This window comes from Rousettus aegyptiacus, unplaced genomic scaffold (genome assembly GCF_014176215.1).
Source record: "Rousettus aegyptiacus isolate mRouAeg1 unplaced genomic scaffold, mRouAeg1.p scaffold_m13_p_7, whole genome shotgun sequence".
NCBI lineage: Eukaryota > Metazoa > Chordata > Mammalia > Chiroptera > Pteropodidae > Rousettus > Rousettus aegyptiacus.
This window is the reverse complement of record NW_023416310.1, coordinates 14,227,505-14,241,379: the sequence shown is the minus strand read 5'-3', so window position 1 is coordinate 14,241,379 and position 13,875 is coordinate 14,227,505. Positions and strand designations below refer to the sequence as shown.

General features: G+C 50.9%; 1 protein-coding gene across 6 annotated transcripts in view; it reads left to right on the top strand.

Annotated features, from left to right (window-relative positions):
* Window positions 1–761: 761 nt before the first annotated feature.
* OTOF (otoferlin) overlaps window positions 762–13,875 on the top strand; it is an 85,973-nt gene continuing 72,859 nt past the window's right edge. For 3 of the 6 annotated variants that reach the window (XM_036224704.1, XM_036224702.1, XM_036224705.1), the window contains exon 1: window positions 886–964. In XM_036224704.1, the coding sequence (XP_036080597.1) occupies window positions 886–964 (79 nt within the window). Of the gene's footprint in view, window positions 965–13,875 lie in introns of all 6 variants that reach the window. The other 3 variants (XM_036224703.1, XM_036224707.1, XM_036224706.1) reach the window with 3 other exon arrangements.

Genomic DNA, 13,875 nt, shown 5'->3' with positions numbered 1-13,875 from the left:
GCAGCGCCTCCACCTTCCCGGATCCAGCGATCCCAAGGCAAGGGGGCAGGACTCGGCTTCTTGTGGGTAGTACATTCCCTTCTCTTAGGGCTCTCATTTCTGAGGGACTGGCTCCAGGCACGACTCGGATGTTATCTGGTAGCTGCTGATTTTCCGGCTGGGAGGCCCTGGGTTAGGATTTCTACATGGCATAGTGTGACCCATCCAGAGCAGCCATGCCTGACCCACTCAAGTCTTGTGGGCACCAGCAGCCCTGGGTGGCCAACTTGACTGTGGGGGAGGGGTGGCATGCATCACCCAGAAACACTAGTGTAACAGTTCAGTATCCTGTGCACACAGATCATTGAAGTTCCTTCTTTCCCATGGGAGGGGATGCTCCCAGCCACGGGCCCACCCCTTTCCACACTCATGCCCACCCCTACCTGCCCACTCCTGTAGCAGAAGAGCTTCCCTAACAGGGGGCGGGGGGCCCCTGCTATGAGGTGGGCAGGCGGCTGTGTTCCTGAAACTAGAAGACACCTGAAGCTGGGCAGGGCTTTATCCGGGAGCAGGCGGCTGCTGAATAATGAATTCCGACTCTATGTCTGCACTCCCAGGCTGCACACTGGGTGCACAACACACACACACACACACACACACACACACACGCAGGGATACACGCTGGGCTGATAACTCGGAGGGGTGGGAGCTGGCAGGGCTGTGAGTCTCCGTGAGTCGCTGGAAGAAGCAGCTCCACTCGGTTGCCTTGGTCTCTGTGGGCAGCACCGGAGGGGGCTCAGAAGGAGGAGGCAGCAGCAGAGAGGAGGGAGGCGTGCGAGCCACATTGCTGGGCTCGCTCCTTCCCAGCTGCTCCTGCCTGGCAGTGCCCGGGCTCTGCACATCAGCATGGCCCTGCTCGTCCACCTCAAGACAGTCTCGGAGCTGCGGGGCAGGGGTGACCGGATCGCCAAAGTGACTTTCCGAGGTAGGGAAGCCCCTCTTTTAGGGGGACCCCAGCTCTGGGGTTAGGGCAAGGCAAGGAGGTTGGATGGGAAAAGTTCTAGCTGGGTTGGAGCAAAGGGGCTTTTCATGGGCAGCCATCTGCCCCTGGCCTGACTTGCCACTGTGATTTCTTGAAGATCAGGGACCCCTGTGTTCCATGTCCACATCGCCGTCTCGTCCTGCATTTGCCAATGTGCCAGTGCCCAGGTGCAGTGCAGAGCCCTGTGCCTGCAAGGGGTCCTGGGGAGGCAGAAGTGAGGACTGCCCCCTGGGCTCAGGGGTTCCCAGGGCTAAGGGGCCCACCTTTGGAACCTCCCTGGGCCCCTACTCCCTTTCCCTCTCCCTTCCAAAGTTTGGTTTCCTTGGGCATGGGGCAGGGATGGGATCTGCAGCCTGGAAGTCCCAGGGTGGCTCTTAGAAGCCAGGCAGCCAGTAGCTCTCTAGGCCCCATCATGATGGAGATACTGGCTTCCCGTGGATCTATCCGTGGGCAGGGATCCCAAACCCACTAGTCTCCCTTCTGTCGGGTCTCTGCCTGCCCTCCTTCCCACTTATGCGTCCAGCGACCATTTACTATGATCTGTGTTCCAAGGCTGGGCGCCGAGCATGACTCAGGCCCTGCCCTCAAGGAGCCCATATCCACTGGGACAGGAGGACCAGTAGGCAGACCAATACGACAGGTGCGTGATACGAAAAGCATGGGGACAAGTGCAGCATGCACACTACGGAAGCAGCATCCTGACCCAGGCTAGTGGTCAGGGAAGGCTTCCAGGAAGAGGCGATACCTCAGCTGAAACCCGAGAAACCAGCAGGAGGGAGCAAGGTGAGGAGGTGAAGACAGAACAGGCAGGAGGAACAGGATGCCCGCGTCTGGAAAAGGAGCTGAAATGTGGGAACGCACAGAAGTTCCGTGAGGCAGGAGCCCAGAGTGGGTGCAGAAACTGAGGTGGGAGAGACAGGCAGAGCCAAGGAGGCACGGCTGCCTTTACCCCCAGGTGGTGGGCCAGGCCAGGTTGACCTCTGCTTTTTACTCACCTCTGCCTCTTCCTCACCACAGCCCAGCCCTCTGGGCAAGGGGGCATCTCGGGCAACCTTTGACCAAAGGCTAGCGTACCCTTTAGACACGGCCTTTTCACCCCACAGATGGGTCTGAGGGTGGGGTGGGGGTGGGGGGGCTGGGGGAGGAGCTGAGAGGGGGCCCTGGCCAGACACACATCCCCATCTGTGTCAGGAAGGAGAGGTGAGGCCATGGTGCAGCCTTCCCGGGAACTTCCAGCAGCACCTCTGGGCACCACGTCACCCCCTCAGCTGCCAGCTCTGAGCAGGAGGCCCTGGGTGGTCTACACCCTGGCCTGTTGTGCATAGGGACAGCCGTGGTGGGGGGTTGCTGTGTCCCTGCTGGCAGTGGGGACAGGAGGGGAGGAAGGCTGCCTGCTGTTTTCCACACCAGCCTGATGGCTGCTTTCTCTGAAGCACCCTGGATCCTCCGCATGCCACCTGTCGGCTCAGCTGGCTTTAGAAAAAGCAAGTGTGCACTTTCTTCTGTGAAATGTGTCCCTGTGTTGGACAGACAGCGTAGTATTTGGTTGGTTAGCAACAGGTAGCTAGCTATGTTGCTGCACCTGTAATAAGACAGTCCCAGACAGCACAAACCAGCCCATTTCGCAGGCAGAGAAACCAAGGTCAGTCATAAAGAGATCTACATGGCATTAGTGGAGGCGCTGAGCTCAGAGGACCTCGCCCTGGCGGCTCAGTCCCCGCAAGACCCTTTATCTCCTCCTGGTCAGCTGGGGCGAGCGCCCCACCTACCTGACGCCCACGTTTCCTTTGAGCAGTGGGGCTTGCCCTCCAGCCTCAAATGACCACATGAGGATTAGTCAGTCTCTTTGCAATCTGTGTCCTCTGGACTGAGTGGAGAAACCCACTTCTAAGCTCTGTGTCTGCACAGGTGGCCATGGGCAGAGCCAAGGGAAGGGCGCTGGGCAGGTGGCAAGAAAGTTTCCAGAAAGACTCCTTTATAACAACCAGAGATGCCTCAGCCACTCACCTGCTGCAGGCAGCCACGGACAGCAATAGACCAACCCTCACAATAATTTAGAAGGAACCAACCCTTCTAGAAGGTTCCAAGTCCTCTGGCACACACAACCACTGGGGCCCAAGCAAATATGCTGCAGGGAGAAACGAGAATATGATGAATGGTCAGGGGTTCCCCTAATCTCATGAGGGAAACTCATTCCAGATTGGGGGAGGGAGCCCTGGGTGAGCTGGGCCTGTGGGCAGTGGCCCAGGTAGACTGGACGAGTTGGTTGAAATGCAGCTCGACTCTGTGTTGTACCACCCAGGACACTTAGGAAGGAGCCCTATGGGGCTGTGATAGAAAAAGCTCTAGGCTCTAGGTATGGGACCAGAAGCACTGGGCCCTACTTGGGTTCTGCAACCCACTTTGCCTCTCTGACCCTCAGTTTCCTCATCTGTAACATGGACATGATGATAATTCCCACCTCACCAGTTTGCTCTAGTGGAACAATAGATATGGAGGAAAGAACACTGAAATAACTGGCGTGTTTGTGGGGTGGCGGCACCAGTTCTCCTTGGGGCAGACCGCCCGAGACCCCCGTCCTCATGGGGGCTGGGCATGCACCAGCATTGTCCCATGGCCACCCCTCTTCTCCTGCTGCCCCAGGTCAGTCGGCTGCACCATTCTCAGGCTGCTCAGCGCATACTACCCAGCTCCGTCTCCAAACGGCCACTCTTAACCTGGTCCTGCCCTCATTCAGTCATTCATTCATTCATCGAATGTGCTAATACTTTTAGAAGGCCTAAGACCCTGGGAATGAAGTGAACACAGCTTCTGCCCTGGAGGGTCAGACAAGAGACACCAGAAAGCCTGGTCCGCAGTCCCTCTCACACACGCAGGTCACAGAACCTCAGGGTCTCTGCTTCCCATGAACAAGATGAGACAATGGTTCCTGTTTAATGCAGAGACCTGTAGCCAGAATCAGGAGAGACCTATCTGAGAAGGAGCCATTTTAACTACAGATTACTATTCAAAGGGAGGTGGTATTAGCTTAGGATTTGTCCTTTTTAACTCCTAAAACACTTCTCAATATCAATCAGAGCCACAGACTGCAGGGCGGGGAGGGTCTCTAGTTCCTCTAGTCCAATTCATGTGCAGTGTTCGGCCCTATCTAAACCTGAGGGGTGCACAGGGCTGTCAGGGGAGCCCATGACAGACCGTCTGGGCCAGCTCTGTGATCTCCCCTTACTCTCCATCCCTGAGCCTTCTCACCAAAATACTGGGTCTAGGGATTTGCTGTGTGAGATGGGTGATGCCCAGAGGCTGGATCTGGTCTCCACTTAATTCTCCAGAACTGGGAATTGGCACAACGATCCCCTTCATCAAGGTTTCCCCCTCAGCCTGGCGGACTTTTCCTCCATCCTCTTCTTCCCACCCCACCACACCCCACTGTGTTCTCACGACATGATCGAACTTCCCGCCGTTCTCCCAAAGACCGCCAAGCCCTGTAGAGCTCCGGGCCTTGAGACATCCCTCCACCCTCCACCCTGAGAACTACTCCTATCAATTCTGTCCATCCTTCAAGGCCCCTCCCTTGCAGGGCTGTGTACATGCTCCTCCCACAGCTCAGCTAGGGCGCTTTGTGCTTTAGAAACTGCCCCCGTTCTGCATGCTGCACTACCATGCAAGCGCCCTCAAGACCGGTTCCATTTCAGCCATCCTAACGGGGCCCCTGCTGAGCACGGGACCTGATCATCAAAATGAATACCAAACGGTTTCTGTCTTGGAGACAGACACTCATTAGTGAGTTTAAATTTTTCTGCTGCTGTGGCACTGCCACTATTTGGCTCAGTTTCCCAACTGTAAACCCCACCCACCCCATTTCTACCCAAGGGGCATCAGGGATCAGAAGAGGCCTCGAGAGCTAAGAATCAGAACTCTGGCCTTTACTTCTTCCATTGACCTCCCAGACCAGGGGATCTTCCAGGACCACAGAGGGAGGCTGACCTCATCCTCTAGCACAGGCCAGAAGCAAGAGGGGCTGCCCGTGGCCCCACACCGTCACTGAATGGGCGCTTTCTGAGCATTGCTAAGTACAACACAGGGTACAGGATGGAGCTTAAAATGCAAACCAGGGACTCAGAAACTGATAGGGGAAAAAAAAAAAAAAAAAAAAAAAAAAAACATGTGCAGACCTAATGGAGAAACATTTTTGGAACCGGGAGGGCCAAGGTGTGCTTAGGGGTAGGACACACGTGTTCAGTGAATGGCCACTTACTTCTGCGACAGAGATCAGCAAAGGCTTCAGTAAAGGGGCAGGGGAAGAGGAAGAGGAGGGGAGGAAGATGAACGTAAGCTGGGCCTTGAATAACTGCTGCACACGTGGAGATGCAGAAGGAGGGATGAGGTCATCTGGGCGAGGGACTGACAAGGCCGGAGGCCAGGGGAAGGCGATCCCAGTTAAGCACAATGACAAGGAAGCTACTAGGTTTGGCTGGAGCAGAGGCTTCATTCAGGAAGTGGGTAGGGAGGGAGATGAGCTAGGAAAGGAGCATGGGGTGGGGTTGGGGAAGACTGTGTGCTGGGAAGGGGTTGGGCCCCAGCCTGGGCACTGAGGCAAGATTCCCACTACTGCTGGCTGTGAGGACCACCCCAGACTTGAAATTGGGTTTATTTTCTCCATTAGAATGGAGGAGCTCTCCCTCTCGATGACAATATAACTTCTATCTGAAGATGTCTCTGCCATCCCTGGTGAAGGAGGCAGAGTATCCCAGTGCCCCCAGCCCTGAGATGCTCCTGGGATGCCTGGGGCTGTGTGTGTACTTGGCCCAGCCCGGCGCCTCCTCTCTGTGAGGATGGAGGGTGAGTGTTGGCCACGCTGAAGGCGGCAGGTAGAGGGGACCGTTAGGATAGCCAGCCTCTGCAGCCCCCAGCTGCCTGTGGACACAGCTCCATGCTTTTGCTGTCCAGCCGAGGGCTGCGCCCTGCTTCCTCCTCTTTGCAGCTCACACAGGCCCCTCACCACCCAGGGCATCCTCTCTGCCTGAAGCCCCAGGTGATGAATGTCCCCCTCCCACTCCGGCTCGAGCTGGGAGAGCAGGCAGAGCTGCTGAAAATTCCCCAGGCTTCTCCTGCTTTGATGAGATGAATGTGTTTTCGTGATATGGAAATGACCAGAAAACCATCTTCTGTGCAGCTGGAAATGTGCTCAAGAACAGACTTGCAAATCATTTCCCTGAATTGCAAAGCCCTGGTTATCTTACCCACCTTTCCTACTCCCACACCCCAAATTATCTGGAAGCAAATAGCGAACACCATACCATTTCATCTATAAATATTCAGTACATAGCTATAAAAGATAATGCCTCAAAAGAAAATCCCACATACTTTATAAGTCCTAAAAAAATTAGTAATTCCTTAATACTATCAGATATGCAGTCAGTGATCAAAATTCTAACTATCTCGACCATGTCAAAAAATGTTTTCCCATTCATTAAAAGCTAGGTTTTAATGTGTTTTATAAGTCAAGTATTAAATCGTTCATTCACCCATCCTTTCATTCATCCAGGCAACAATATTCATTGAGGGCTAGCTATGTGCCAGGTGCTATTCTAGGCACCAGGATGACAGCAATAAATGAGACAGACGAGGTCCCTGTCCTCAAGGGAAAGATAGTCATTGCACGAGTCACCGTGAATGTGATGAGTTTTCTGGAAGGGGTAGGACAGATGTAAGACAGCAGGAGGCAAGGGAAGCCCATGGACCAGGAGGTTCGGAAGCTGCCTGAGGAGGCGAGTTGGGGTTCTTTAGGAAGCTATGGCAGAAGAGCGCATGCGGAGGGAGGTGGGAGCAGGCCACCAGCCCTGGCGCCCTTCAAAGTCAGCCACCCTGGAGCCAAGCAGATGAAGCTGGAAAAGTTCACGATGCCCAGGGACATTTTACTGAGCAAGGGGATGGGCTGACATTGAAACTGGCCCTTGAGAGAGGATAGCATTTTGGCAGGGACAAAACCCCCAAGAGGCCCCATTCCAGGCAGAGGGGCTAATAGTTCAAGTGCAGAGGCGTACGGAAACGTCAAGGGTTTGGGGAGTGCTTGCTGGGGTTGGGGTGGAAATGGGATGGAAGAGAGGCTGGGGCCCAAACACAGACGGTCTTCGGTGTCTCACTGGAGTTTGAACTTTGCTTTGCTAGTGGACGGGAGTCTCCGAAGCTGTCAGCCAGAGAATGGGATGGGAAGATCCGGTTTTAGAAACAACACTCTGGAGGTCAGGACTGGAGACCAGGCAGAAGCCGGGGCCTTGGTGCAGGCAGAGGGCTGAGCTTCATCGCGGCTGAGACAGGGGTGGGGGTGGGGCTGTGAGTTTGGAGAGAAGGGGCGACATGGGTTCCGAGAGGGACAGCAGCTCTGAGATTGGGAGTGAGAGGGCAGGATGAGGGTGCCTCTGGATTTCATATTTGGGTACTTGGGTGAACAGTGAGGCCACCGGCAGATCTGGGCAGCATGCAAGGAAGAGCAGGTTTGGGTGGAGCGCAGGGAGGATGGTCTTGCCTGTGGGTCCTTCCAGTGAAAACCCTAGGATCAGAAATCTGGCTCTGTCCAGTGAGTGCCCAGGAAAATGGTCGGAGCCCAATAATTGGGAGTCCAGGTGGTAACTGAAGGTCTAGGAGAGGATGAGATATACCTGAGTTCAAGTTCTTACAGGGCTGCTTTGGGATCAAATGAGAAAGGTGATATACACTAAAGGATCTGCAAACTATAAAGTGCTGTGTCGATGTAAGGATTATGCTAATTACCCCCGGACTCCTCATGCTTCGACCTTTTAGAGAGACAGGAATAGAGGAGATTGTGACCCTGGAGACCCTATGCATCCAGGGATTTGCAGGTGCCGGGAGTGGGAGACCTTAGTTGATCCTCCTCTGGACTCCTGCCAGTTGCTAACACCCCGAATTCTGCCAGACATGGCGATGATGGGTGAAAACACCTAGAGCCCTCATCGTCCAGGGGGGACTCTTCCAGGGCAGCCACCTCAGGGTCAGGGCAATGCCTGGCACAGAGCACACCTGAAACAGAAGTGCCAGGAAGGAGCGCGACCTGCAGGTGCGGCAGGAGCAGCTGCACAGTCAGTAACAGGGGCTTCTCTGCAGCCCCCGATCCAGGCAGCATCAGGCAGCGATCTGCGTCTCACGCTGACAGTTCCAGAAAGGTTTTTTGAGGCAGAACATATCACGTGATCATTTTTACCTTCGGCCCTTTGTCTGCTTCCTGCTCGGACTGATCCACCCCCACGCGCTGGCCCAACAGCCTTTGTTTCTATTCTATTCTATTTTTTCAAAGCAGAAGGGCTCGTTGACTTAGTCAGGGGTCAGTTTTCACTCACTAGCTTTTTTTTTAAGCCGAAATTTACGATAAAATCAGGACTGCAGTTTTAACAATGTTTTTACCCCATTTAGGATTCAGAAAGAGTCTTTTTCTCATCATGCCTCATTATATTCCCAGTGCCTGGCACAGAGCAGGTACCCTGCCCAGACTGTGGGTCACTGGGACCACAAGCTCCTCCACAGTAATGGGAGAACAAACCTAGGACCGGGGAGTTGCTGCGTGTGTAGCTAGTACGGCCTTAGGCTCAAAAGGAAATACTACTCTCTCTCTCTCTCTCTATTTCTCTGTCTCCTCTCTCTCTCTCTCTCTCTTTCTCTCTCTCTCTCTCTGTCTCTCTCCCCCTTAGTGCCTGGGTCTAAAAAATGGGAACCGGAGCTCTCAGTTCATTATAGAGCTTGAACGAGCATCTGGAAATAAGAACAGGTTTGAGCTGAGCCAGAGAAGTAAGGTTTATAATCCCTGCCCTGTCCCTGCCTCTCAGACGAACCCCTGACCCAAGCCTAAGTCTCTGTTGTGTGTACCTGCCTATGACAGGGTGTGGGAGGGGAAATACGTAAGTGGAGGTAGAATGGGATTTGAATAAGATTATTGGGAAACAAAGAGTTAGAGGTAGATGGGGCCTCCTTCTAGCTGAGAAACGGGGAAAGCGCTGCAAATGCTGGTGATGTTCAGAGGACACACTGTTTAAGGAACTTCAGAAATAGCTGCTTTCCTAGACGACTCTTTTTGAATTAAATTTCTCCATTCTACTATGCCGTCAACTGTCATTATAAAATTGAGTATGTGTTCCTCAGGGCAGAAGAGACTGTTATGACAGGAGACAATTACAAACAACTAGATGAGAAAATTATTAGGGACAGAGAAGGTCTGACAACACCATCAAACACCTTGACCGAACTGGTGTTTCTGTAACACTATACCCCAAAGCCGAAAAACTCATATTCTTCTCAAATGCACATGGAACACTCATCAAGATAGACCATATGCTGACGTAATTAAACAAATCTCAATACATGTCAAGAGACTAACATCTTACAAACTATGTTCTCTGACCACACTGAAACTCAACTAGAAATTAATAAAAATAAGCAATTTAAAAAAGCTCCAAATATTTGAAAATTAAACAATACCCTTCTAAATAATTTGCGGTCAAAGAAGAAAACAAAAGGAAATTATGAAATATTTCTAGCTGAATGATAATGAAAACACAATGTAACATTTATAGTTTTAAATACAACAGAAAAGAAAAAAGTCTGAAATTAATTATCTAGATTTCTGCCTTAAGAAGCTACTAAAAGAAGAGCGAATGAAACCCAATTCTTGAAAACATTATGCTAAGTGAAGTCAGCCAGACACAACAGACCGTATATTGTATGATTTCATATGAAATGTCCAGAACAGACAAATCCATAAAGACACAAAGATGAATGAGTTGCCAAGGGCTAGAAAGAAAGAACTTACCTTTTTCTACACACACCAAAAAACCCCTAATTGGTTATATAGAAAGTTCTAGGGAATTGATACAAAAGCTCCCACAATTATTGAGTGAATTTAACAAGGTTTCAAGATATAAGCTTAATATACAAAAAAACACCTATTTCTATAGAAATAAAACCAATTGGAAAAAAGCGATTACTTTTACAGTAGCATAAAATCATAAAATATTTAGAAATAAATTTGACTAAAGACACGAAAGACTGCCCTAAAAGAAAAAAATGCTGAGAAAAATCGAAGAAACCCAAATATATAGAAAATATATTATGTTGATGGATTGGAAGTCTCATAATTGCTAAAATACCAGTTCTCCACAAGTCTATCTATGGACTGAACACAATCCTAATAAAAGACACAACAGACTATTTTATAGAAATTAAAAATTGTTTTAAAATTTATATGGACATGCAAAGGAGCTAGAAAAGTCAAAGCAACTTTGAAAATGGAGAAGAAAGTTAGAAGAATCACACTACTTGATTGGATTGGAAACAACACCTTGATTGTGTAGTGATGACAGTTTTGACACATTTATCAAAACTCATTGAGATGTGCACTTAAGATTGATGTATATAAATTTTACCTAGTTTAAAAAAAAAAAGAGCTTATCACTTCTAAAATACTTAAAACTTCTTATATAAGATGGGGAAGAAAATCGTTTCTTTTTATATACTACTAAAAATGTGCTGCAAAATGTGATTCATAGTAGAGGAGATCATTTTTATGTTTCAGACGTAACTATCTAAAGGACTCAGTAGAATCACAGCCATTTCTTATTGGGTGATGAACGATGCACCAGATGTATAAACGCTAGCGTTTCCTCCATTTTATGGGTGAGGAAATTAAGGCAAAAAAGAAGTTAACTTCTTCGAGGGCTCATGGCCGGCAAGTGGTAGAGCCGGGGTTTGAACTCAGGTGGTCTGGCCCGTGGGTCTTACCACTACCTGATGGTCCCTTGTGCTTGTGAGGGGCTTGATGCTTCACTCAGACTTTCACAGAAATAGTCTCTTGCTGACCCTCACTGTGGTTCTAGGATGCAGTCTGATTCAGGATAGTTGTCCCTGCTTACAGATGACTCTGAAACCCTGACGGATCCAACAGCCAGCTCCAGGCCTCCCAGCCCCGAGCTGCAGCACCGGGCGCCACACCTGTCTAGGCCTGGCTCTTTTTCTGTACACAGGGATGCCTGGGTCCCACTTGCTGGCCCTGGTGGGAGCAGCTGGCTTTCCAGAAGGGACAGGCTGATCTGAACTGGGGGGAATGAAAACGCAGCAGGGCCACCACCCCTGGGCTGCTGGGGAAGAACGGAAGACAAGCAGATTTGGGGATGCCACGGCATCGCATCTAGGAATGGGGTGCTGGCCTGAGCCACCCCTTCATACAGTGTAGGGCGGCGAGGTTTTGATGATTTTAAATAACAAAAGGGAATAATAGTGACTGACAGGTCCGAGTCGCAAGCAGAGTGTTTCACTCTATTTCTAGCTCACGCCAGGAGCGATGGGACTGATGTCGGCCACAGGGCTAGGTTCTGGGCGAAACCCTGATGTCCCTGAGCTTGTCTTCAGAACCATCTCCTTCCCCTTTAGATGCTCCCCACCCCATGCTCCGGCAGGACACCAGGACCACCCCCAAGGTCTCCCTGAGGGGAGACTGCTTTCATTTTTCCTTTCGGCATCAGAACTCACCTGTCCTGTGTCGCACTCCACTGCCCTGATGTCCTTTCTCCCGCCCTCCTTCCCAAGCTCTCCGCAAAGCTAGACCCTTCAACCTTCCAGTGTGCATGCCGATGCCTCTTCAACAGTTTCCTTGATCTGCTAAGTCGAGGACCTTTCTCCTCTTCCTGTGTTCTCACTTTATTTACACTTTCTGTGTGCCAAGGACCAAATTTTGCCTCATAAATGTCTAACCTATCCCCCTTCTTCAGGCAGCATCCCGATTTGAATTGTCTTGGTACAGCCCCCACCCCCTCCAGAGCCCAGTGGCCGTGCTGAGCCTAGGACCCTCTCGCATGTGGGAATGAATGGATGCTCACGGGCTAATAGCTCAGTCCTTATGTGCCTGCCTTTGTTCAGGGTCCAGCTCTAGCAAGGTAAACTGTACGAAAGACAGAGCCGTTTGATGGAGACGAGATGTTTTGTACCCTTAAGTCACATCCCATGAAAGGCTAGCATTCCACCCTGCATAGGAAACAAGAGCTGCGTTCACCTTCATTCCAGAGGGTGGCTGCAGTCCAGATATTTTAAAATGGCAAATGACATACAAGTCACTTCTATTAAGCTTTGGACTCCTGAGCCCCTCCACTTGGGCATATCCGATGTCATGGCATTTATCACAGTTGCAAGGCCAGAGTCGACTACTCAGAGTCATTTATTGACTCGAAGAGGAGTTTATTTCAAACCAAACAGCTCATGAACACGCAGGAAGAAGGATCCTGTTCGCTTTCCCCATCTAATCTCCTCACTCTAACCACGAAAGCCTCTCCACTGCAGAGGAGGGCTATTTTCTTTCTCTCAAGCCTTGTTCTCATTCTTCTCTGTGGCAAGAAAGGTGATTGGATATTGGGATTTTAAATGATTCTGTCTGGAAGTCATTTAAAATGGAGCCAAAATTTCAACAGGACTGGTATTGAGCAGAGACGAACTTGAAAAGAGAGAGGGGGTTAGCAATCCCCGCTGCTAACTTGGAGGGGACAGCAGAGGTCCCCCACATCTGTCCTAATGAACAGAAAAGGATCACGGGCATGATCCCTGCCACTATTTGTGCAAACCCTCCTAAACAGCGTCTTTTCAGAAATGCTTAAGGATATGCTGTTTTCTTAATAAATTTCCCTTTCCACTGTTTCTGTACCGTTTGATTTGTTTCCGCAATCCCCTCTCCTTTTTTTTTTTTTTCCGAGTATCTAGAGGTAAAATTGAACTCATCTGGTTTGACAATATTCACATTTAAATCCCCAGGGCCTCAGGCAATGAGGTTTTACCGCATTTCAAAAACAGCCCTAACAGTGGAAGTTCTGCAATGGCTAATTTCACTGCATCTCCGTAACAAGGCTGTAGGAAATTCGGCAGCTGGGCGGCTTCATGCCTGCTGGAACCCTGACACCGTCCATGACAGTCCCCCGCCCCCACCCACTGAGTTGCTTAATTTTCCCTCCAGGACACCCTTGAGCACAGCCATATCCAAGGCTCGTTATGATCTTCTAGAATGAAAAGGCCTTTGATTATTCGGAGTGCAGGTCCCTGGGGAAGCCCCAATGCGCAGACTGCTCTCCTGATTCTCAGTTCATATCGTGTGTTACCTGCGAGAAAAATGAAAAGCAGCTCAGGCTCCAGCCCTCACATCCCCCTCCACTCTCCCACTGTCCTGCGGTTTGTCGCCGGGGTTTTGCTTTTCGGTGTTTTGTTTTGTTTTGTTTTGTCCCCAGCTAGTGCTAAAGAATCTTCTTTTCCCATCTGTCTACTTACATCTATTTTCTGTGTATATAGCTTCTGCTTTATAGCTTTTTCCTTCGTTATCTCAGATGCAGCCACTCCCCACATGCCCACACACACACACACACACACACACCCTTCTTCAGACCATCCACCTGCCTCTGACATCCACCCACTGTCCTCCCTGTCAAGGGGTAGCTAGCCTATATGGAGCTAGGACTCATTGAGTCATAGAAACCAGGCAGGCCTTAGAGGTCTCTGTACCAGCCCCGCTACGAGACAGGTGGGGCAGCTGAGGCCAGAGGAGAGAAGCTGATTCCTCTATCCCCAGCCCCACCCAGCAGAGGGTCAGAGGGGCTCACCTCCACCCTCCCCTGGCCTGGTGCACGTCATGCCTGGTCCCCTGGGTTTTCTGTTGGAAGAGAGCACTGCGTGTCCTGCGAGTCCTCTCCTGGGTCCTCAGCTTTCCCATCAGTGACAACCCAAACTAACCCTCAGGACGGGACTGAGTTCAACCTGGAGCTAGCCCTTCAGCGAAACGGTCTGCTGGTTTAGGTTGGCAGGGATTCATTTTTTTT